The following is a 23,272-nucleotide window of genomic DNA, read 5'->3' on the forward strand; positions in this document are numbered from 1 at the left end:
TCTAGCGTTTTATATAAAGGGAATAAATGGAGATAAATACCTCCGAGAATTTTGATCTTAACTTGTTAGTCCAGTCTCCTAGACCCCTGATGTGAACACTAAGGTAGTCATCTCCTGGAGCCGATGTAATTGAGAATGGATGCCTGTTTATACACAAACCACTTTTCAGTTTATTTCCATACAAGTAATATGAGTGTTTGTGTTATATTACCATTCTAATGAAGACACTTCAGAACATTTGAGATACATGTATTGTCCGCTTTTGTATCTGAAGTTGTCTGGTCTTGACATATGAAGCGATAAGAGTTTCCCTGGTAACAGACCAACCTGTTGAATAATAAAGGTAAATACGTGTAAGAGATGAATATTTCAAGAGACAAAAGTTTATAAATTCCACCTTTAGTATCTTAACAGTCTCAATTCTTGACCTGAGCGCACGAACCAGCCTTTCAGACAAGTAAATAACCACTGGTACCATCAAGTACATCCATGTCTATTAAATCAAATGAAAACCAAATCAGAGAGTGTGCTACAATTTTGTACATTGGGTCTAATGATTAATAAGTTACTAACCGTCTTCTTGTACCATATCTTGATGAGGTAGACATAGTATCCGTGAATGACTAGGAGTGTGTAGACGATAACAAACAAATGGTGAGTGTAACAGAAGGCGTTGAAGCCAATTATTTTCTTCAATGGTTTAGGGAGAGTCTCAGAGTTATTTCGTCTAAGCCATGATGTAGCCAATGTGAAGCTTATGGTCATTAATATAACCATGACGGTCCCGGTTACTACTTCCACTGACTTCAAAAACTCTGCATAACTCTTTGGCTGTACACCAAAATACTGCTCCATTGGCTTATATGTCTCTTCATCTGCAGCTATCAGCCGAGGGAAATCACATGCTAAATGAGCTGTGGCATGGATTCCAACCCCAATTGAGATTGCTATTGCTATGACCTGTGTAGTATTCAATCATAAGTATTTTGTATCGCGGTGATCTGAATTTATTTTTAATATATACTCCATGAAGATAACATTACCTTGTGGAAGTTGAGGTTGTCATCGAAAGGAACAACAACACTTAACTTGGTTTTGGTCCGGAGCAAAGTGATGGTGTTCCTACAAACTGGTAACAAAACAATAGCCATATTCAGTTTAAGGGTCTCTCCAGCTCCTTTAGCTATACAAACACAAGCTCCCATAACTTGGTCAGCCGGTATTTTTCGATACTCCATAAACTTCCATGTGAACAGCCCGGCCATAACTGCTATCCATAGAGCCATCACCCAGAGTCTCTTCCAGTTATCCAACACAAAATACTTAACCCCACTGTACAAACGCTTCCCGAGATTTCTACTCTGTGATACTTCAAGCTGCTGACTTATCAACATGCTCAGTTCCTTACTCTTGACATCTCTGATAGCCTCAGCTGGCCCTTGCAACAGCAGTACCTCGAGCGCCTCTATCTGTTTGGCATTGTAGAAAGTGCCTCCAAACACGTTAACGCACAAACTCACAAAAAATGCTATCTTAATATCATCAGTTCACAGAAACATACCATGATGTACCCACAATCATCTGGATCTAGTTCTTCCATAATCAAAGCAGCATATTCTGCTGCTTGATCCGTAATCTTATCCAGGTTGTTGGCAGAAGCACTTAGAGTTATAATCTGTACATGAAGAGGAAGCCTTCTTATGGCAGAGATCACCAAAGAGCTTCAACACTTTTCTTAATATGAAAGAATCAAATTCTACCTTTTGTACTTCGTTTTCAGTCAACCTCCCATCCGCATCTGTATCGGCCCTGAACATAATTCAAACACATGAGACTGAAGGAGTTGGTGTCGGATCATATAAAGTAATCATTAAAAAAAAAAAAGAAGAGGAAATTAGATGAAATAACCAACAAAAAAAAAAAAAAAAAAAAGAACCAACAAAAACAATAATTCATTATCTAACTAAACTCGTATCCTCTCTCTTTTTTTTCTTTTTTCTTTTTTTCTTCCTAGTTCTTTCTACCCCCTCTATCTACTAAAACAATTTCTCTTTTTTCTTGGTTATTTCACGAATAAATCCTAAAAAATGGGTTACAAGAAACATTACATGTTAAAAGAAAAAAAAACATTACATGTCGAAGAAAAGTCGTAGCCTGGAATCAAAGTCCTGATCATTGATCTGCTCCCAGAATTCTTGCAACTGATCCTGGCTAATTACTTCTCCAGTTATGGTTCGCCTCTTTGCTAAGGCGTCGAACAGTGCCTCTGCAAACCCCTTTGCCTTGATCCCTGCAGCAAAAGTTTGCCAAATCCAAATGAAAACTTATGCAACCGCATAACGTTTCAACTTGAGGTTAATGCTTTACCTATACATTCACCGAAGTTGGAACGGGGAAATAAACCACCGGTCTTCTCGGTTAACCTAGCGAACTCTTTCTCAACACCAGGCCAACCAGCGACACCATCAGCCTTGGTAATGAACTTGAGACCCTTGAGCGCTAGCTCTGCTCTACGCGGTGGTTTTGTCTCCGATGTCAACGGAACTGAAGAAGTAAGTCGTCTCAGTTCGTTAGAAACTGACTCTAGGTGTTTCAGCACCGAGATCTTCTTCATCGAACGGCTTTGTCCAAGACGTGATTTCCCTGGATCCTCGTCTTTTGATGGCTTCGAGTTGTACACGGAGATGGAATCTTCCTTGATGTCGATCGTGATCTCCACATTCTCTTGATGACCTTCCTCACTCGCCCTCGCCGACGACTGTCCTCTGTATCTTGTTGCGTTTTCGAACCCTACCGTTTGCATGTTACTTGGACTACTCAACTCTTTTTTTCTTTTTTTGAGAAAACTTTAGTTTCAACTTCTGTCTTTAGAGATGTTTGTGCGTCTGATATAAATAAGCAGCGTTGAGCAAATAGTTTTAAAATGGTGAAAACGAAAGAGATGAGCTACTGAATATTATATGCAAACCTTATTTAGTAATTTCTTCGTGATCAAGTCGATCTCCCGCGGATTGTCCACGTTACATATCATATAAATATGATCAGCATATTCAAATTTTCATTTATTTTTTTATCGTCAGATATTATTATATTACCTTATTTTAATTGCATCTATTCAACCATCGAAATGTAAGTCATTTTTAACTAATTAACCGGTCGTTTAAATTAAGTACTCAACCCACATAGCATTTTCTATTCTCCAATCACTTGCAAGAAATTAGTTGTAAAGGAATATGGAATATTTTTGTTTTGAACATTGACTTGACCTGTTAAAAAAATATGAACACGTTACTCAGAGAACTATCACATCATTACATTTACATCTTTAGAATATGAATTATAGCATTCGAAACCCGTACATTAATGACTGATATCTCATTATGAAAATTCTCTTATAGATGTTTCAAGCAAAATTCAAACATAATATGTAGTATAGGTATATTTTTGTGTTTCGAAAAAAAAAAAGTTTAGGTAAATTTTAAAATAGAAAAATATAATAATAGAATTTTCTTTGGAGGGGTCAACCAACGTATTGACTTTACAACCTGTAACTTCTCCTTTATTGGAAAAGCTTCAACATTATGAACCCCACAAACGATAAAAGTAAAAATTAGATCTGTCCGGTTAGACATCGACGAGTAAGACAATTATATAAACCCCTTCTATGCTTCTTTATTTCTTCAATAGTAAATAAACTGGTAGTAAATACGTAATTTTTTTTTTTCTGTTTCCTTCTTAGTCATTTTCTTTTATTTTGTAAGAAAAATAAAAGAAAATAATTAACATATTAAAATAATAAAAGATGGGTTACATTTCTCTGACCATAGTTGCATTCCTAATCGCTTTTGCCTCTCCAGTGGTTCTAGCCACCAATACGGCGCCGATTCCAGAAGACAGGTCTCAAATCCCGCAATGGTTCCAGACAAACGTTGCACCCTATTCCCAGAGAAAGGGAACCCTAGACCCCGCCCTGGAAGCTGCTGAAACAGCACGACAAATTATCACCGTACGTTACAATATATATAGTCTTTTTTTTTTGAGAAAGTACGTTACAATATAGTCGGATATTCTTCTGGTTCGGTTTTAATAAATTCAATGAACACGATTAGTGTTTTCAAAATCTACAATCTAAAATAACCTGATTAAAAATTTCAAATACATTGCTAATGTCAAAGATGTATCTTTGTAAAACATTTTTTTCAAAATATAAATCTTTCTAAAACGAAAGGACACTATTTCATTGCAGGTGAATCAAAAAGGAGGCGCTAACTTTAAGACAATAAACGAAGCGATCAAGAGCATTCCGACTGGAAACAAGAACCGTGTGATCATCAAGTTGGCTCCAGGTGTATACAATGAAAAGGTCACGATCGACGTGGCGCGACCATTCGTTACATTGCTTGGTCAACCTGGTTCAGAAACGATCTTGACTTACCACGGAACGGCTGCTCAGTACGGAACCGTAGAGAGTGCAACTCTTATAGTCTGGTCTGACTATTTCTTGGCAGCGAACCTCATCATCAAAGTATGTGAAATATATATACGTTCTACGTACGTTATCGCATTACTTACTATATATACTGATCTAATGTATGTGTATATTTGATTATGTTATTCTGTAGAATACTGCTCCTATGCCGAAACCAGGTGCACAAGGACAAGCTCTAGCTATGAGGATCAACGGTGACAAGGCAGCTTTTTACAGCTGTAAATTCTACGGTTTTCAAGATACTCTTTGCGACGACAAAGGCAACCATTTCTTTAAGGACTGTTACATCGAAGGAACCTATGATTTTATCTTTGGAAGAGGAGCTTCCTTGTATTTGGTAAGCTTAAACTATTAATTATATAAATAATTATATTCTTAATTATAAACTTAATTATATATAACATGTTTATATATAATCGATAGAACACGCAATTGCACGCTGTTGGAGATGGATTAAGAGTGATAACGGCACAAGCTCGACAAAGTGATACCGAGCAAAACGGATACACGTTCGTGCACTGCAAAATCACTGGGACCGGAACCGGAATTTATCTGGGCCGGTCTTGGATGAGCCATCCAAAAGTTATCTATGCTTTTACAGAGATGAGTAGCGTGGTCAATCCAGCTGGCTGGAGGGAAAACTTCAACCGCGGCTATGACAAGTAACATTTCATATTATCTCAATCACATAATCACATATATAACTCAATCAGTTACATTTTCATATATTTGATCATAAACTGAATCGGATATTGTGATTTGTATAAATTCAGGACGGTGTTCTATGGAGAATACAAGTGTTTCGGAGCAGGTTCACACCAAGAGAAGAGAGTGCCTTACACACAAGATGTTGATCAAAACGAAGTTAGGCCTTTCCTCACTCTTGGTTACATCAAGGGTTCCACTTGGCTACTTCCTCCTCCTAAATACTGAAAATTTTCTTAAGATAAAATATTGATTAATGTAACAGTCCTTAATCCTTAAACCAGTGAAATGTTCCCATCTTTTATTTTTGTATTACTTGAGATATGGAACTATTCAATTCAATTATTTCGGTATTGATCTGTTCCCCGGAAGTTTGTGGTGGTATTCGTTATTTATCTACAAATTCTATAAACCTGTGATATATAACGTAACTGACACGATATTTTTTTGTAAAAAATGATTGTAATTATAATAATTAATCAAAACTAACGAAGTAAATTATGGTCACATTTCCTTACCTTAAATATCTATTAGTTTTCAAAAAATAAAATTATGGTCACACAGACGTACACCATTGCGTTCATGATATGTTTGAAGCAACCGGAGCTTCTAGCTCTGGTGGTAAATGGCTCTGTGAGTTCCATTATCCGGGTTCGAATCTCAACCACTGGAGAATTCACATACGGAATTCCAACGCTTGAGATCGAAAACCGTTCACGTAATCCACATGGACTATCTCGATGGGGCCATGGGATCAGGATATTCGGTTATAAAAAAAATATATGTTAAAAGAATTAGTCCGTCAATGTGAATACTCGGTTATAAAAAAAAATATATATTAAAAGAAAGAGTCTGTCAATCTGTCCACGTGATATGTTTCTATCAGGACATATTTTTTATAGCTGCAAGTGTTAATATACTCCCCCGTAGATTACGTGTCTTGGTACATTTCTTCGTTTTTAATTTCTGTAGTTCTAGTTGCAAATGTTATGTTTTGATTTTCACGTATCTAATATAGGGTACTATTTTAGGGCATCAATCAATTTACTTATACGATTTACCACAAAGAGATTCATTCATGCATTAAAATTGACACAAGGTCAAAAGTAAAATAAGGAATTTAAAAATTGGGATAGGGGCGACAGAGCCAGGTAAGCAAAGAGTCGCCATCCAATTAAAAGGATAGCAACTTCTGCAACGTGTGTGTGTACTTGGGAGTTGGGTCTGACTATAATTCCGAATCTTGTTCCTACGGTTTCAGACCATCCGATTCTTAACGGTTCAGATTGTTTAGAAGCATCAGTACGTCACGTCCACAAGAATCGCGTCCTTACTGAAGCATCAGTACATCATCTAGATAATGATGATGGTATATCAATTATTGAAGAATGAATAGTAAGGGGAATCCATTGAACTAGATGCAATACTTTTTTTGTTCTAACGGGGACCTTATGTAAGATGTCTATCCACAGCTTTGTAAATCAATTCTACAATTAAATATCATTAATGTCTTATGAAGACAACTTTTGTAAGAAAAAGGAAGCAAAAGTCATATTGATCTGCTTTTGGGAACTTCGATTAGTCATAAAAATTGTTGTAACATTGATGAAAGGATAATATATAACACCGTCCCGAGTTGTTGACCAAACAAGAAAAATAAACCACCTTCCCTAGTTCAGTACTGTATGTTTGACCAAAAGTGAAAGGACAGAAAAATACTAATCAACTAAATACTCATCCCCCAATTCCAACCTTTTTGGGGGTCCAACACGTCTTTTACAAAAAAAAAAAAAGAGTACTATTAAGAAGCAAACCTTATTTTTCCTCATTTACATAAATATATATCTCTAAAAAACCTCTAATTACAAAATCTGTAATTTCACTTGTCTAGCAATATATATTTTCTAATAGAAAAATAGAAAACTTTTAAATATTTTTTATTCTGATTTTCCGAAAAAATTGTAAGAATATTAGTATATTTTAAACACGAATAAAAATTTATATATTGTATTTTTTAGTCATTTTCTTTTTTCAATGTTTTTTTGTGTCACGCAAAGCAATTTTGTCGAGGAAAATGTAGGGTTTGTATTACTGACTTTTTTGAGATTTGATTGACTTTAAAAAAGCCAATAAAGTTAGGAAGAAATTAAAAGATAAATGAAAGCAAACAAAAGAAAAAAAAAAAAAAGATAGTAAAGGACAAAAGAGTCATTTTCAGGCATAAGAGAGTTTCTCTTTCGTCTCCATTCAAAAATTAACGCTCTCTCTATCATCATCCCCTCCTACAAATACACTCCTCCTTTCTTCTCTTCTTCCTCCTCCCATCATCTCTCAATCTCAATTCGAAAAAAAAAACTCCCATTGAGCCATCATGAATGCTTTAGCCGCAACCAACAGAAACTTCCGCCACGCGTCGCGAATCCTCGGCCTGGATTCGAAGATCGAGAAGAGTCTCATGATCCCATTCCGAGAAATCAAGGTCGAATGCACGATCCCCAAAGACGACGGGACCCTCGTCTCCTACATCGGATTCAGGGTACAGCACGACAATTCTCGCGGACCCATGAAAGGAGGAATCAGATATCACCCCGAGGTTCGTCAAAGTCTCTCTCTTTTTTTTTTGGGTTTTGAATCATTTGTTCTTGTAATTGGATTCTTGAATCGAATCTAGGGATTGGGTTTGTCCAAAGTTTTGATTTTTATGATTTTTATTTTTTTGAAGGTTGATCCTGATGAAGTGAACGCGTTAGCTCAGCTGATGACGTGGAAGACAGCTGTCGCCGACATTCCGTACGGCGGAGCTAAAGGTGGGATCGGGTGCAGCCCTCGCGACTTGAGTTTGAGCGAGCTCGAGCGTCTGACACGTGTCTTCACGCAGAAGATCCATGACCTCATTGGTATTCACACCGATGTCCCTGCTCCTGACATGGGGACTAACGCTCAGACCATGGCTTGGATTCTTGATGAGTACTCCAAGTTTCATGGGCATTCGCCTGCTGTTGTCACCGGCAAGCCCATTGTAAGAGAGGCCTTTGATTATTGATTGTGGCTGCTAAAGTTTTGAGCTTTTTTATTGGTGGGTGAGTGTTGGTTCACTTTTGGTGTTAGGATCTTGGTGGTTCGCTTGGTAGGGAAGCTGCCACAGGACGTGGTGTGGTTTATGCAACTGAAGCTCTTCTTGCTGAGTACGGCAAATCGATTCAGGGATTGACATTTGTTGTTCAGGTAAAAGATATTAACGTTGTATGTTTCATATTATATCATGTTTTACAGATATTAAGAAAACTATTTTTTTTTTATCAAAAGTATTACTAAAATATAATTTAAAACTAATTTATTTAATTATAAATATACATAATAAAAATACAATAGGCTATACAGTTTTTGATAAATCTAAAGTTATCTATATTCGTGCAAAAACAACCAAACCTCCTTAAAACATATTGTCTGAGAATGAGAAGAAGTTGAGAGATTTGGTTGGTGTGTGATAACAGGGTTTTGGGAATGTTGGAACATGGGCAGCTAAGCTGATCCATGAGAAAGGTGGGAAAGTGGTTGCTGTGAGTGACATTACAGGTGCAGTCAGAAACCCTGAAGGTATCGACATCAACGCTCTTCTGAAACACAAAGAGGCGACTGGAAGTCTCAATGAGTTCAGTGGCGGAGACGCTATGGACTCGGACGAACTGTTGCTCCATGAGTGTGATGTTCTCATTCCTTGTGCTCTTGGTGGTGTCCTTAACAAGTATGAACACAAGCTTTTCTCTCATCAAATCAAAACCAAAATTCTGATTCTTTTTGATCTTTTTGGTTAGGGAGAATGCTGCAGATGTGAAGGCTAAGTTCATAGTAGAGGCAGCTAACCATCCAACCGATCCAGATGCTGACGAGGTAATGCAGCAGCAGCAGCATTACAACAACCTGTTATATTCATTTTCTAAAATGTTTTGGTTATTTGGCAGATTCTGTCGAAGAAAGGAGTGATAATACTACCAGATATATACGCAAACGCAGGAGGAGTGACGGTGAGTTACTTTGAGTGGGTGCAGAACATTCAAGGGTTCATGTGGGAAGAGGAGAAAGTGAACCTGGAGCTGCAAAAGTACATGACTCGAGCCTTTCACAACATCAAGACAATGTGCCATACTCACTCCTGCAACCTCCGTATGGGTGCTTTCACCCTTGGAGTTAGCCGTGTCGCCCGAGCCACCCAGTTGCGTGGTTGGGAAGCTTAGTCCTATTGAAAATTTTCCCCCATATACTCTGTTTTCCCCTGTTTTGTTTTTGTGTTTCATTGATAGTCAAAATCATTCAAATGAATTGAATAACTAACTGAATAAAATAAAATATATATTTTTGTGTTTTGTATTCAACATAAAGTTTTCAAAAAGTTGTAACATTATACCACATCTTTATTATGAACTGATAATTACACACATACAAACAGAGAACACTCCTGTGTTTTGGGATGAAAGAGTTACAAAGTCTTTATACCTAGCCGTAGCAGCGGATAGGGTCCTTGCAGCTCTTTGCAGGAGATTGCGCATTGCCATACATGCCACCTTTAGCTAGATAGTGCTGATGGTATTCTTCAGCTTTGTAGAACTTCTTTGCTGGTAAGATCTCAGTCACAATCTTCTTCTCAAGTTTTGTCTGCTGATTCTCTAGAGATTCATGTGCAAGTTTCTCTTGCTCTGGTGTATAGAAGTATATCCCTGATCGGTATTGAGCTCCCACAAGCTCTCCCTGCAACATTTATATAACATCAAGGAATGGTTATCAAAAGTAGTTTCACAAAACAAGAATTCAAAAACCAGTAACAATAAAAAAAAATGGAAAAATTATTCAGTTTCATTCTATAACATTCCATATTATACCAGAAAACAAATACAAATTTTCATTTGAAAAATCATATTCCAAATAAAAAAAGTTTTAAAATAAGTGGAATTCTGATTATGCTCCATTATATTCCATAAATAATAATTTATATCATTCCATATATTCTTTTTATTTGTCTCACCCAGTGAAAATCGGTACCTGGCGATTTAAGGTGGTGGGATCATGCCTAGACCAGAACAAATCAAGCAGTGTCTCATAGCTGCACTCATTGGGATTATACTGAACCCTTACAACCTCTGCATGGTTCGTTTTGTTCGTGCGGACAACCTCGTATGAAGGATTGTGAGAGATCCCATGAGTGTACCCAACCTCAGTCTCAGTCACGCCAGGGATCCTCTGGAAAGCAAGCTCCAGTCCCCAGAAACATCCAGCGGCGAACTCAGCAAACTCGCTTCCCGGTGCCGGTAGATCGTTGTCAGGCTCCTGTGCTATTGGAGAAGGAACAATAACAGGTTGATCTACTAACTGAGGCTCTTCTTGAGCTATAGGAGAAGGATCAGTTGTAGCTGTGTTTAATAACTTAGAATCTTCTTGAGCTATAGATGGATTCATTTTGCTAGATTGATATGAGAAAAAAAATCAGTCTCTTGTTTATATAGAAAGAGTCTGGCAGAGATTAACACCACCTACCTAAAGGCTGAACAGCTTAATTATTGGCACACGAGAAAAATACATAACGGTGATGATTGGTTGCGGTTATAGTTGCTTTTGACGGCCAAAATTTAGCGTAGAACTATAAATGTCAATCAATGAGCTTTTCTTTCTTTAAAAAACTTACAGCAAAAAAAACTCTGCAAAATCAAAATATGGATGTAGAGAGCTTTATTTCTAGAGCAAAAAATGAGTGATTTAGAAAGCTACAATAATGAAAACTACAGCAAATAAATCTACGGATTAAATTTTATAGGAAAAAAATATAAAGCTATACCCTTATGGATCATCCCCAATATTTTGGTGACTTATGTTTTTTAATAAGATGTCTACAGAGTATTAACAAAAAAGAAATAAAATTCCACCCACCATTCTATAAAAGTCACGTTTATTTCTGTATTAAAGCTATAAAATTAAATTGACAATAGGAAACTTTATGAGACTTTAGCCATAAGTGTATTAAAGTTAAACTATGTAAGGGCATCAGCATTGGTGAACTACAAGGGGAGTTCACACGGTTTTCAAAAAAAAAATATTAAAATAAACAAAAACTATAAACCTGTCTCTTGGGAGTTCACTCCAGTGAACCCGGATATCACTGTAGCGCCCCACAACACGTGGCGGTCCGCGATTAGTCCTATTAATATTTTTTTTTTTTGAAAAAAAAACAAAAATCAAATAGAAAAAAAAAAATAATAAAAAAATACTTTATGAACTCTATCACTAATCACTAATGCTGATGGTAAGTGGCCTAAAGTGAAATTAACTCAAACTCTCTCGGACCTTTTCTTTTCTCATCCACAAGATCCGCTCGATAATTCAAGAACATCAACAAATAATTGAATACCTAACAGAATAAAATAAAAGATATTATTGATTATTATTTATTGTTATTTTTTCATTTTTTAATTTTTCAAAAAAGTTGTATTACATCTTTTATTGTGAACTGAGAATTACAAATCAACTACACACACATACAGAGAACACTCCTTTGTTTTGGTCGGAGAGAGGAACAAAGAAGGAATAACCGCAGGTCGGCAGGTGTATCTACTAACTGAAGTTCTTCTTGACCTATCAAAGGATCCTTTTGCTAGATCAATATGTGAAAAGGATCAGATTAGTGATGTTCTTAAAGTGTGTATTGTTGTTGATGGTGAAGCAAATGGCAATAAGAAACCTTATTCATCATATTATTTTTTTCATCCATAAGATTCGCTCAAATCTAAACAATCAATAATTCAATAACATCAATAGACATTTATATAGTCTCTAACAATATTGAAACACGAAAGTAACTTGTTACACTTATTAGGGATTTGGTTGATGTTCATATTGTGTAACAAACAAGTCTCTAAACTCCTCTGTTTTGGGAGAGGAAACTCAGCATTTTTAAGCCGTAGCGGCGCTGCACATGAGTGGACTGTTACAGGCTATACCACAGGACTGTCCACCCTTTGACAGGTACTGCTGATGATACTCCTCAGCTCTGTAGAACTTTTTAGCAGGTAAAATCTCAGTCATGATCTTACTCTCCATTTGTTGCTGGTGACGTTCCATTGACTCCGCCGCTAGTTTCTCCTGCTCAGGTGTGTAGAAGTATATCCCTGATCTGTATTGGGTTCCCACATCTTTTCCCTGATCACAGTTTTAAGTCATTAGCCACGGTAAAAAATAGTCAAGGGATAGTTTCACTACATACATATGTTATTATAATAAGTATTGTTCTCTATCCAACATAAAAAGTTTAAATCCTGGGACCAAGTTAAGAGAAACCCATAATGTACCTGGCGATTCAAGGTGGTTGGGTCATGTCTAGACCAGAAGACATCAAGCAGAGACTCAAAGTTGCACTCTTTGGGATCATACTGAACCCTGACAACCTCTGCATGGTTCGTTGTGTTCGTGCAGACATCCTCGTATGAAGGATTGTGGAGGAACCCTTGGGTGTATCCAACCTCCGTATGAGTCACACCGGAGACTCTCTGAAACGCCAGCTCCACGCCCCAGAAGCATCCAGCGGCGAACTGTGCAAACTCATTTCCCGGCGCCGGAACGTCATTATCGTTTCCCTGAGTGATAGAAGAAAGATTCATGGCTAAGTTTTCTAGAGAGAAAAAAAAAGTTTTTAGAGAGAATATTTAAAGTTTATTATGTAATTGCATCCAGATACCCTCCATACATGAACTATATATACCACCTGTATAGTTAAGCTTAGAGTGTATATACTATTTATTCCTGTCCATATACACGATCTATAAATATCACATGTATAGTTATCATTAAAGACAATATTAGAGTGTATATTCTATGTAATTCCATCCGGATACACTCCATACATGATCTAACTATAAATATCACGTGTTAGCTAACGTTATTTGACCCCAAAAAAAAAGAAAACGTTAAAAGAACGTAAGAGTTTATATTATGCACTTCCGTCCAGATACACTCCATAACTATAAATATCACGTGTTAGTTAACAATCACAGGTGACGAGGCAGGTGTATCTAATAACTTAGACTCTTCTTGAGCTATAGAAGGATCCATTTTGGTAGATTGATATGAGAAAAAATCAGTCGCTTGTTTATATAGAAAGAGTCAGTCAGAGATTAACACCACCTATGACCTTTTTTTTTTTATTTGATCAACTACCACCTATGACCTACATAAAGGCTGAATAGCTTATTTATTGGCACACAAGAAAAATACATAATATTTTGGTGAATTATGTTTTTGATAAGATGTCTACAGAATATTTATAAAAAAAAAATTCTACCCACCATTCTATAAAAGTCACGTTTATTCTATATTAAAGATATAAAATCAAAATTGACAATAAGAAATTTTATGAGACTTTAGCCAAAAGTGTCTTAGAAGGTATTAGCGGAAATTAGATTTATACAGTTTGTTGATTTTAAAAGTATGGAGATTTGTTGAATTTGGAAATAATTTGAAAGAATTGTGTACATTTTAAAATCTATGAAAACAAATAATCTTAATAATTTTAAGAATCTATAAACCAATAACGCTACACTTTTGAAATTCTAACAATTATTACAATGTAACTCCCATTAAAGTGAAACTATATAAGTGGCCTAAAGTGGAATTAACTCAAACTCTATCAGACTTTTTCTTTTCTCATCCACAAGATTCGCTCGATCATTCAAGAAAATAAACAAATAATTGTGTAAAAACGTTACTCATGCAAAACGAAAGTTATTGGTTACACTTATTAGAGATAGCAATGTTTGGCTGGTGTTCATTTTGTGTAACATACACTGTTACAGAATTGCAAATAAAAGTTACATACGTGTTGTCTACCAACCTCATCAGTTTTACATTCACAAGTCTACGATATCCTCTGTTTAGGGAGATAAGCAGAGGAACTCAGCTCTTTAGCTAGCCGTAGCAGCAAACTGAAACGTTGCAGGCTTTGCCACAGGACAAACATCGTTATTATTTTTCTCTCTGTTTTTAAATAAAATGAATAACTAACAGAATAAAATAAAAGATATTATTGATTTTTTTGTGATTTATTCATTTCAAAATTTTCAAAAAAAGTTGTAACATTTTCACATCTTTATTATGAACTGTGAATTATAATCAACAACACACACACACATACAGAGAATACAGAGAACACTCCTCTGTTTCGGTAGGGAAAGGAACAAAGAAGGATTAACCAGATGTGTATCTACTAACTTAGGCTCTTCTTGAACTATCAAAGGATCCATTTTGCTAGATCACTATGTGAAACAAAGGATCAGATTAGTGATGTTCTTAAAGTGTGTATTGTTGTTGATGGTGAAGAAAATGGCAATAAGAGAAACCTTATCCATCATATTTTTTTTTTTCATCCATAAGATTCGCTCAAATCTAAACAATCAATAATTCAATAACATCAATAGACATTTATATAGTCTCTAACATTGAAACACGAAAGTAACTTGTTACACTTATTAGGCATTTGGTTGATGCTCATATTGTGTAGCAAACAAGTCTCTAACGTCCTCTATTTTGGGAGATAAGCAGAGGAGACTCAGCATTTTTAAGCCGTAGCAGCGCTGCACATGAGTGGACTGTTGCAGGCTATGCCACAGGACTGCCCACCCTTTGACAGATACTGCTGATGATACTCCTCAGCTCTGTAGAATTTCTTAGCTGGTAGAATCTCAGTCATGATCTTACTCTCCATTTGTTGCTGGTGACGTTCCATTGACACCGCCGCTTGTTTCTCCTGCTCAGGTGTGTAGAAGTATATCCCTGATCTGTATTGGGTTCCAACATCTTTTCCCTGATAACAGTTCAAGTCATTAGCCACGGTAAAAATAGTCAAGGGATAGTTTCACTACATAGATATGTTATTATTATAAGTATTGTTCTCTATCCAAAGTCTTAAAACTTTAAAAATTTAGCAACCTCCAAACATAAAAAGTTTAAATCTTGGGACCAAGTTAAGAGAAACCCATAATGTACCTGGCGATTCAAGGTGGTGGGGTTATGTCTAGACCAGAAGGCATCAAGCAGAGACTCAAAGTTGCACTCTTTGGGATCATACTGAACCCTGACAACCTCTGCATGGTTCGTTGTGTTCGTGCAGACATCCTCGTATGAAGGATTGTGGAGGAACCCTTGGGTGTATCCAACCTCCGTATGAGTCACACCGGAGACTCTCTGAAACGCCAGCTCCACGCCCCAGAAGCATCCAGCGGCGAACTGTGCAAACTCATTTCCCGGCGCCGGAACGTCATTATCGTTTCCCTGAGTGATAGAAGAAAGATTCATGGCTAAGTTTTCTAGAGAGATTATTAGAGTTTATGTATTTTTTTTTTTGAGAAAGGAGTTTATGTAATTGCATCTAGATACACTCCATACCTGACCTATATATACCACCTGTATAGTTAACCATGGAGTGTATGTACTATGTGTTTCCGTCCAGATACACGATCTATAAATACCACATGCCATAGTTATCATTAAAGACCTTATTAGAGTGTATACGCTCTGTAATTCCGTCCAGATACACTCTATACATGATCTAACTATAGATCTCACGTGCTAGAGTGTATCCTATTGTACTTCCGTCCAGATACACTTTCTAGAACTAAAATAACAGCTGTAAAAAAAATAATAGCTGTATTTTTTTAACATTAAAAAGAACATTAGTGTGTATATACTATGTCTGTCCGTCAACATACACTCCATACATGAAAGAGAGGTGCAGCGAAACGGAACACGGGTCTAAGTTAGCGTTTGCGTTTTGATTGCGATCGCGATTAGAAACGGGGAGTTTGAATCGCAATGGTCACTGAACTTGGAAAGTGAAAAATTAAGGTCCAACATGTGTATGCTATTCGCTAAACTGAACCATATAAAGTTGAACCAAGAAGTTTAGGTTGAAATCTAACCTATATATATATATATATATAAGAAGTTTAGGTTGAAATCTAACCTATATATATATATATACACATATATATCTCAACTGATTTTATTATTGTCATCCAAATGAAAAAACAAAAACAATAGTGTGTAACAAAATTTAATATGCAACTGAATTGATCATGCACCTAGTTTAATGTAATCGAAATGAACTTAATTTTGTAAACCAAAATTAAATTTTTTTTTAGAACTCAAAATTAAATTGTTCATATCTATAGATATTAAAGGATCAAACCACCAAACATTTTTGGTTTGTGCTTAGTCATAACTCTCAAAAATATATCAAACCAAACCGAATACTCTTCGTACGCATTTAAATCAGAAAATATATATACACACTGTCTTCGAAAAAAAGAATGCATATACTTCTATGTAGAAGCACATTATATTTATCAATATAAATATTATACGAAAATATTTTTTTTCAAGTATATAAATGGTATAGATATATTTGCTTTTGTTAAATATAATGTGTTACTTATTATGAATGCTAAGGAATAATTTTTTTTAAAAAATAGAAGATATTTTATTAAGTATGATTAAATAGTTAGAAATCTTATTCCTGATCAAATGAGCAGAGCTATCGACAAAGTCATTTGAAACCGCATCCTATCTCTGAAGTCTGAACTACTCCACAACTCCAAGGCTGCACTGCTGACTCAGCCGTTGGTATCTTATCTATGGCAAATGATAGCTAAAGCATTATGTTTCATTTTTTGCTCATTCCATCTGTAAATGACCATATTGTTTTAAGTTGCTCAATAAATTTGAAATTTCATGGAAAATAGTTAGAAAGCTTAAAAATAAAAACATACACATTTTTAGGAAACATGCAATTTTTTGTGTTCTGTATTCAGTTTGAAGGTTTCAAAAAATTTGTTAACATTTCCACATCTTATTGTGAACTGAGAAATAGAAATCAACAACGCACACATGCAAACAATCAAACAAAGAAGGATCAGCTGTAGGTGTATCTATTAACTTAGGCTCTTCTTGAGCCATCGGAGAAGGAACAGTTGCAGGTAAATATACTAACTCAGGTTCTTCTTGAGCTATCAAAGAATCCATTTTGCTAGATCACTATGTGAAAGAAATGATCAAATTGGTGATGTTAAAGTGTTGTAACATTGTTGGTGGTGAAGCAAATGGCAATAAGAAAGGACATAACTTAGGTTCACTCTCTATCCCCTAAACCCTAATTCTAGATCCTAAACCCAAATTATATACCATAAACCCAAAAACTAGACTATAAACTTAAACTCTATACCCTAAACCCAAGTCCTACACCCTAAACCCAAACCGTAAATCTTAAACTCTAATCCTAGACCCTAACCCCTAATTCTAGACCCTAAACCCAAATTATATACCTTAAACCCAAAAAATAGACTATAAACCTAAACCTTATACCCTAAACACAAGTTTTAGACTCTAAACCCAAACCGTAAACCTTAACCCAAACCCTATAGCATCTAAGTTTGAGGTTTGAGTTTAGGGTTTACCATTTGGGTTTTAGGTCTAGGATATGGGTTTAGGGTATAGGTTTTGGGTTTAGGATTTACAGTTTGGGTTTAGGATTTACCATTTGGATTTATAGTTAATGTTTTGGGTTTATGATATATAATTTGGGTTTAAGGTTTACGGTTTGGGTTTTAGGGTCTAGGACTTGGGTTTAGGGTATAGAGTTTAGGTTTATAGTCTAGTTTTTGGGTTCAGAGTATATATTTGGGTTTAGGATCTAGGATTATGGTTTAGGGTATAGGGTTTGGGTTTAAAGGTTTGGATTTGAGTTTAGAATTTAAGGTATAGGGTTTAGAATTTAAAATTTAGGATTTAGGGTTTAGCTGGAAGCGTTAGTGTCGTTAAAATTAGCGTTTTTATTTTTTGTAGCTATTTTTTATTTAATTTAATATTTTTTAATTAATAATCTATGTGTCACTTTGATTAGTCATAAAGGGTAGAATTAATTTAAAGGTTCACCCTCCTAAGTTCTGTCCAATAAGAAACCTTATTCATATTATTTTTTCATCCATAAGATTCACTCAAATCTAAACAATCAATAATTCAATAACATCAATAGACATTTATAGTCTCTAACAAGAAACGAAAGTAACTTGTTACACTTATTAAGGATTTGGTTGATGTTCATATATATTGTGTAACAAACAAGTCTCTAACATCCTCTGTTTTGGGAGATAAGAAGAGGAAACTCAGCACTTTTAAGCCGTAGCAGCGCTGCACATGAGTGGACTGTTGCAGGCTATGCCACAGGACTGCCCACCCTTTGACAGGTACTGCTGATGATACTCCTCAGCTCTGTAGAATTTCTTAGCTGGTAGAATCTCAGTCATGATCTTACTCTCCATTTTTTTCTGGTGACGTTCCATTGACACCGCCGCTTGTTTCTCCTGCTCAGGTGTGTAGAAGTATATCCCTGATCTGTATTGGGTTCCCACATCTTTTCCCTGATCACAGTTTTAAGTCATTAGCCACGGTAAAGTACATAGATATGTTAATATAACTTCACATCATCAAATGTTACACATTCGACTTGGTATTGCAAATGAATTGAATAACTAACAGAATAAAATAAATAGATAAGTTTTGATTTTTTGTGTTATGTATTCAGTTTGAAGTTTTCAATAAAAGTTTTAAATAGTATAACGTACCTGGCGATTTAAGGTGGTGGGGTCATGCCTAGACCAGAAGACATTAAGCAGAGACTCAAAGTTGCACTCTTTGGGATCATATTGAACCCTGACAACCTCTGCATGGTTCGTTGTGTTCGTGCAGACATCGTCGTATGAAGGATTGTGGAGGAACCCTTGGGTGTATCCAACCTCCGTATGAGTCACACCTGAGACTCTCTGAAACGCTAGCTCCACGCCCCAGAAGCATCCAGCGGCGAACTGTGCAAACTCATTTCCCGGCGCCGGAGCGTCATTGTCGTTTGCCTGAGTGATAGAAGAAAGATTCATGGCGAAGTTTTCTAGAGAGAAAAAAAAGTTTTGAGAGAGAATATTTAAAGTTTATTATGTAATCGCATCCAGATACCCTCCCATACATGAACTATATATACCACCTGTATAGTTAACCGTAGAGTGTATATACTATTTATTCCTGTCCATATACACGATCTATAAATATCACATGTATAGTTATCATTAAAGACAATATTAGAGTGTATATGCTATGTAATTCCGTCCGGATAACTCCATACATGATCTAACTATAAATATCACGTGTTAGATAACGTTATTTGACCCATTCCTATTGTACTTCCGTCCAGATACACTGCATGCATGAACTATAATTGCCACCTGTATTGTTTTTTCTAGAACCAAAATAACAGCTGTAAAAAAATAAAAAAATAATAGCTGTATTTTTTTTTAACATTAAAAATTTAAAATGAACAGTACTATGTCTTTCCGTCCAGATACACTCCATACATGAACTATAGCCAGAGAGGTGCAGCGAAACGGACCACGGTCTTAGTTTTACTGTTAGTTGCGTTTGCGTTTTAGTAGCGATTAGAAACTGCGAGTTTGAATGGCAGTGGTCATCAGGCCCGTCTCAATGTCTTTTTTTTTTTTCCATCTATAATATTATTTATCAAAAGATTTACAAACATAAAAACATAAAAATATAAGGCCCAACAAACTAAATGACACCTAGGCCGAAACATACAAATCCAACTTTAAAACTAAAAGAGGCCCAAACGATGCCCCATCCAACCCAAACCGAAACAAGAGGCCCGTCTCAATGTCTAAGAAGGTCCAGTGCATAAATAATGTAATATAATTTCAAAAAAGGCCCTAAATTTAAAAAAACGGGCCCTAAATTATAACTAAAATTAGGTAAAAATTTTGGGGCTCAGTGCAAATGCACCTTGGGCACCCCGATAGAACCGGTCCTGGTGGTCATTGAACTGAATTTGGAAAGTGAAAAATTAAGGTCCAAGATGTATGCTATTCGCTAAACCGAACCATATAAAGTTGAACTAAGAAGTTTTTTTTTCTAACCAATATATACTATGTTAAGAACCGTGCAATTGCGTGGAATGAACGTTATATATAAAAATAATTTTTATTTTTTATTATTTTTATGTTCATTTATGTATTATATATATAATTAAATTAAAATAAGCATATAAATCAAAGCAATGCCTCTTGTTTATTTACGAAAAGTTTTAGTAAATAAATCAAAACAATCATTTTATTTATTTTATATGGTATATGATTAAATTTTAATGACATGGATATAGATATATAATATATTTTAATATAAATATTTATTATTAAGAATTCATACTCATATGATAAATACAAAATTTCTAATGTGCGAATTTTTCAAAGTAAATTTTAAAATTAAAATCTTAAGGTTTCAATATTTTTCAATACAAATTTAGAAATTAACATAGTATTTTTATATGTTATATGGTTTAATTTTAAACTATATTAATATATAATATGAATGTCTATTAAATGAGACTCATATTCATACGATTTATGATCATTTATATTTTTTTATTACAAAATGGTTAAACCATTGTTCACAAAATTTTAGTATGAGACATTTAACATTTTTAGTAATTTATAGTCGTTTTAAAATTCAAAATATAACATATAAAAAATTATTTTTTATTGTATAGTTAATGTGATTGTTTAGTATCTTTTAATAATATAAGATTAAAACAAAAAAAAAGAGCTAAGATAGAAAAATTGTTATCAAATATTTATTATTCATAATCATTAATTGTGTCATATATATACGTTAATCATATTACGTAATTCCGTAGATTTTATTTAAGGAAAATGCGAGAATATTTTTTGTATATTATTTATCAATTTGATAGCTAGTTTAAAAAAATATAATATAAGTTAAGATAGACCAACCTATTTTTTCTAAAAATTTTGAATTTAATTCTCATTATGACATGTGGTTACAAAACAATGTTGTAATGTTTCTCAATTAATATATAAGTGATGTGTTATATCTCAGCTGATTTTTTATTGTTATCCAAATGAAAGAACAATTGTATGAAACAAAAGTTAATATCCAACTGAATCGATCATGTACCGAGTTTAATATAATCGGAATGAAATTAATTTTGTTAACTGAAATTAAATTGTTCAAATCTATAGATATTAAAGGATGAACGTATACTTATTATTCGTTTCTTAAAATATGTCTATCCAAAATCACACACAGAATAACGTAACCACCAACATTTTTCGTTTGTATCTAGTCATACTCTTCAAAACAATTGTTACAAAAATAACAAAATTATATCAAACCAAACCGAATACTCACTCTCGTACGCATTTAAATCAGAGAATATATATACATTACTGTATATTGAAACTCTTAAGTATACTATATGAAAACTCTTATATTTTAGTTGTTAATAAAATACAATATTAACGGAAAAGTAAAAACGATCAAATATACAAAATAATTCATACTGCCCCTCAGACCGCGGCCACCAATATGGGGAGCCGAGCTAGCAACCCCGGTTGCAGGGTTATTCTTTTTAGAAGATGGCTGGAGAATTCCGGCGGGGGCGGCCTGTGGAGCGCCCACAGGGGCCGGAGATGGGCCATTGCCTTCGACATTGACTTGTAGCCTCATACCAGCGAAGCAATGGAGCCGGTTACCACAGACAAAGAACCGGTCTCCCGGTTTGGACAGAGCAATGGTCGTGTTCCCATTTATGAACGTACGGATCGGGTCCGTAGTGTTGCAGCTTTGGAAGTTGTCTTTCGCCACTTCGTAGACACTATGCGTCGATGAGTATTGGAACACTGGCAATTATAGATGGATCAGATTCAAGCAATTATAATTAGTCTTACTGCATTTACATACGTTTAAATCGATGAAATAGCAGTCGTGAATCTAAAAAAAACTGATAAATCAGGTTGATCACTAACCATAGTTTCATAAAATACTTTCATCATGAAACTACAATATCAATTTTTATGTTTTTTGTTTTGGATAAGGTAAAGTATTGGCTAATGCCTATATATTTTAGAAGTCAATGGATGCATGTATTATAATACTTACTTAGAACATCACCGACAGAGAATCGCTTGCCTAAAGGCCAAGATTCAAGATCGGAGCTTATGTCCCAACCGGACGTGTCTCCCACAAAGTATGTAGTTGCGTTGCATCTTCTTGTTACTAAAATACCAAAAATGATGCAGAGATTGAAAATAAATAGCTTCTTCGACGTCTTCTCCATAATTGACGCAACTGTAAAATTTTCAATAACTTGAGTTTTAGCTTTAGATGCATATATGTGTCTGTAAACATATATAATAATGTGTGTGTATGGCATAGCTTAAGGTTGCTCATAGGTGGATAACCTAATATCACAACCACCAAAACATATAACATCTGCCTTTTGTTCCTTAGCCTTTGTTTTTTCTTAATGAATTTTTCGTGTTTCATAATTCATAGGATTCTTGTGCTGTTAGGTAAAGTCCACAACCCTAAATGGCTAAATATTCATGATGACAATGGACAGGTAGTTTTCTCTTTCTCCAATCTTTATAATACATTCACAAATATTAGTACACGGACAATAGATAACAAAAACAAAATCAGTTAATGATATTAACTAACAAGATGCAACTATTACGTTAATTTAATTTACATATGTCTATTAATTATTATTTACTTCTTCTCATCTTTCGAAACATACTTGCTTGGATTTGGAATTGGCATCGAAAGGGTGTTGAACTTCTTACCTAATCGGGACCAAACCCACCTAATAAGCTTCCAGAGAATTTCCCTTGTAACTCCTTTTATTTCTTTTGGAATATTTATAAAATAAAATATATTCTCTCTCTTTCAAAATACATGAAGTTTTAGGTTAGGACACAAATATTAAGAAACTTGTTTTTTGGCTAAAAAATATCATTAAAATATAGATTACTAATTATTCAACCAGTCACAAAATATACTACAAAATATGATTGGTTATACAGTTTTTGATAAAGTTAGAAGGTACATTGAAATATGAAAACATCATCTATTTTGAAACATCAAAAACTTCCTAAAACATCATATATTTTGAAAGAGAAGGAGTAT

The 23,272-nt window shown here is 34.9% G+C and overlaps 7 protein-coding genes across 9 annotated transcripts; 2 read left to right on the top strand and 5 right to left on the bottom strand.

Annotated features, from left to right (window-relative positions):
- Position 1: 1 nt before the first annotated feature.
- On the bottom strand, positions 2-2,803 carry LOC106403201 (respiratory burst oxidase homolog protein A-like). The gene is made up of 9 exons (XM_048751717.1): positions 2,368-2,803; positions 2,134-2,290; positions 1,761-1,809; positions 1,562-1,675; positions 1,044-1,469; positions 574-960; positions 443-493; positions 212-327; positions 2-143 (listed from the first exon to the last, which is right to left on the bottom strand). The coding sequence occupies exons 1-9, from the start codon at positions 2,801-2,803 to the stop codon at positions 2-4; spliced, it is 1,878 nt and encodes a 625-aa protein (XP_048607674.1).
- An 877-nt stretch (positions 2,804-3,680) lies between these two features.
- LOC106405870 (probable pectinesterase 50) lies at positions 3,681-5,547 on the top strand. Its single transcript, XM_013846423.3, has 5 exons — positions 3,681-4,006; positions 4,247-4,525; positions 4,623-4,826; positions 4,913-5,151; positions 5,263-5,547. Exons 1-5 carry the CDS (start codon positions 3,803-3,805, stop codon positions 5,420-5,422), a joined length of 1,086 nt encoding a protein of 361 aa, XP_013701877.1. The 5' UTR covers positions 3,681-3,802; the 3' UTR covers positions 5,423-5,547.
- A 1,910-nt stretch (positions 5,548-7,457) lies between these two features.
- Positions 7,458-9,562, top strand: LOC106405869 (glutamate dehydrogenase 2-like). Its single transcript, XM_013846422.3, has 6 exons — positions 7,458-7,787; positions 7,917-8,213; positions 8,303-8,419; positions 8,689-8,939; positions 9,010-9,085; positions 9,157-9,562. Exons 1-6 carry the CDS (start codon positions 7,566-7,568, stop codon positions 9,427-9,429), a joined length of 1,236 nt encoding a protein of 411 aa, XP_013701876.1. The 5' UTR covers positions 7,458-7,565; the 3' UTR covers positions 9,430-9,562.
- Positions 9,528-10,673, bottom strand: LOC106405871 (peptide methionine sulfoxide reductase A2-like). The gene is made up of 2 exons (XM_013846424.3): positions 10,232-10,673; positions 9,528-9,940 (listed from the first exon to the last, which is right to left on the bottom strand). The coding sequence occupies exons 1-2, from the start codon at positions 10,643-10,645 to the stop codon at positions 9,689-9,691; spliced, it is 666 nt and encodes a 221-aa protein (XP_013701878.1). The 5' UTR covers positions 10,646-10,673; the 3' UTR covers positions 9,528-9,688.
- A 1,234-nt stretch (positions 10,674-11,907) lies between these two features.
- Positions 11,908-15,609, bottom strand: LOC111197795 (peptide methionine sulfoxide reductase A3-like). 3 transcript variants are annotated; one of them, XM_048751848.1, is made up of 3 exons: positions 15,472-15,609; positions 12,529-12,782; positions 11,908-12,379 (listed from the first exon to the last, which is right to left on the bottom strand). In XM_048751848.1, the coding sequence occupies exons 1-3, from the start codon at positions 15,524-15,526 to the stop codon at positions 12,134-12,136; spliced, it is 555 nt and encodes a 184-aa protein (XP_048607805.1). In that variant the 5' UTR covers positions 15,527-15,609; the 3' UTR covers positions 11,908-12,133. The 3 variants fall into 3 exon arrangements, with proteins under 3 accessions (XP_048607805.1, XP_048607804.1, XP_013701883.1); XM_048751847.1 differs by lacking the exon at positions 12,529-12,782 and having other exon boundaries at positions 15,218-15,608; XM_013846429.3 differs by lacking the exons at positions 11,908-12,379; positions 12,529-12,782 and adding an exon at positions 14,565-15,035 and having other exon boundaries at positions 15,218-15,607.
- Positions 15,610-18,179: 2,570 nt separating this feature from the next.
- LOC106405877 (peptide methionine sulfoxide reductase A3) lies at positions 18,180-19,258 on the bottom strand. Its single transcript, XM_013846430.3, has 2 exons — positions 18,850-19,258; positions 18,180-18,645 (listed from the first exon to the last, which is right to left on the bottom strand). Exons 1-2 carry the CDS (start codon positions 19,156-19,158, stop codon positions 18,400-18,402), a joined length of 555 nt encoding a protein of 184 aa, XP_013701884.1. The 5' UTR covers positions 19,159-19,258; the 3' UTR covers positions 18,180-18,399.
- A 2,191-nt stretch (positions 19,259-21,449) lies between these two features.
- Positions 21,450-22,483, bottom strand: LOC106405873 (stellacyanin). The gene is made up of 2 exons (XM_013846426.3): positions 22,244-22,483; positions 21,450-21,984 (listed from the first exon to the last, which is right to left on the bottom strand). The coding sequence occupies exons 1-2, from the start codon at positions 22,419-22,421 to the stop codon at positions 21,578-21,580; spliced, it is 585 nt and encodes a 194-aa protein (XP_013701880.1). The 5' UTR covers positions 22,422-22,483; the 3' UTR covers positions 21,450-21,577.
- Positions 22,484-23,272: the final 789 nt, after the last annotated feature.

This window comes from Brassica napus, chromosome C3 (genome assembly GCF_020379485.1).
Source record: "Brassica napus cultivar Da-Ae chromosome C3, Da-Ae, whole genome shotgun sequence".
Taxonomy (NCBI): Eukaryota; Viridiplantae; Streptophyta; class Magnoliopsida; order Brassicales; family Brassicaceae; genus Brassica; species Brassica napus.

Bases quoted from the DNA above. Each gene is read 5' to 3' on its own strand.
- LOC106403201 (XM_048751717.1), bottom strand. From the start codon at position 2,803: ATGCAAACGGTAGGGTTCGAAAACGCAACAAGATACAGAGGACAGTCG. The intron at 1,810-2,133 runs GTAATGTTTTTT...AATTATGTTCAG, and splicing joins CTACGACTTTTCTTCGACAT to GGCCGATACAGATGCGGATG. The intron at 1,470-1,561 runs GTATGTTTCTGT...AATGCCAAACAG, and splicing joins ATGATTGTGGGTACATCATG to ATAGAGGCGCTCGAGGTACT.
- LOC106405870 (XM_013846423.3), top strand. From the start codon at position 3,803: ATGGGTTACATTTCTCTGACCATAGTTGCATTCCTAATCGCTTTTGCC. The intron at 4,526-4,622 runs GTATGTGAAATA...GTTATTCTGTAG, and splicing joins CAGCGAACCTCATCATCAAA to AATACTGCTCCTATGCCGAA. The intron at 4,827-4,912 runs GTAAGCTTAAAC...TATAATCGATAG, and splicing joins GAGGAGCTTCCTTGTATTTG to AACACGCAATTGCACGCTGT.
- LOC106405869 (XM_013846422.3), top strand. From the start codon at position 7,566: ATGAATGCTTTAGCCGCAACCAACAGAAACTTCCGCCACGCGTCGCGA. The intron at 8,940-9,009 runs GTATGAACACAA...CTTTTTGGTTAG, and splicing joins CTTGGTGGTGTCCTTAACAA to GGAGAATGCTGCAGATGTGA. The intron at 9,086-9,156 runs GTAATGCAGCAG...GTTATTTGGCAG, and splicing joins CCGATCCAGATGCTGACGAG to ATTCTGTCGAAGAAAGGAGT.
- LOC106405871 (XM_013846424.3), bottom strand. From the start codon at position 10,645: ATGAATCCATCTATAGCTCAAGAAGATTCTAAGTTATTAAACACAGCT. The intron at 9,941-10,231 runs GTACCGATTTTC...TAAATGTTGCAG, and splicing joins CCACCACCTTAAATCGCCAG to GGAGAGCTTGTGGGAGCTCA.
- LOC111197795 (XM_048751848.1), bottom strand. From the start codon at position 15,526: ATGAATCTTTCTTCTATCACTCAGGGAAACGATAATGACGTTCCGGCG. The intron at 12,783-15,471 runs ATGAGTTTGCAC...CGGCGCCGGGAA, and splicing joins TGACGTTCCGGCGCCGGGAA to ATGAGTTTGCACAGTTCGCC. The intron at 12,380-12,528 runs GTACATTATGGG...AACTGTGATCAG, and splicing joins CAACCACCTTGAATCGCCAG to GGAAAAGATGTGGGAACCCA.
- LOC106405877 (XM_013846430.3), bottom strand. From the start codon at position 19,158: ATGAATCTTTCTTCTATCACTCAGGCAAACGACAATGACGCTCCGGCG. The intron at 18,646-18,849 runs GTACGTTATACT...AACTGTGATCAG, and splicing joins CCACCACCTTAAATCGCCAG to GGAAAAGATGTGGGAACCCA.
- LOC106405873 (XM_013846426.3), bottom strand. From the start codon at position 22,421: ATGGAGAAGACGTCGAAGAAGCTATTTATTTTCAATCTCTGCATCATT. The intron at 21,985-22,243 runs GTAAGTATTATA...TATAATTGCCAG, and splicing joins CTCTGTCGGTGATGTTCTAA to TGTTCCAATACTCATCGACG.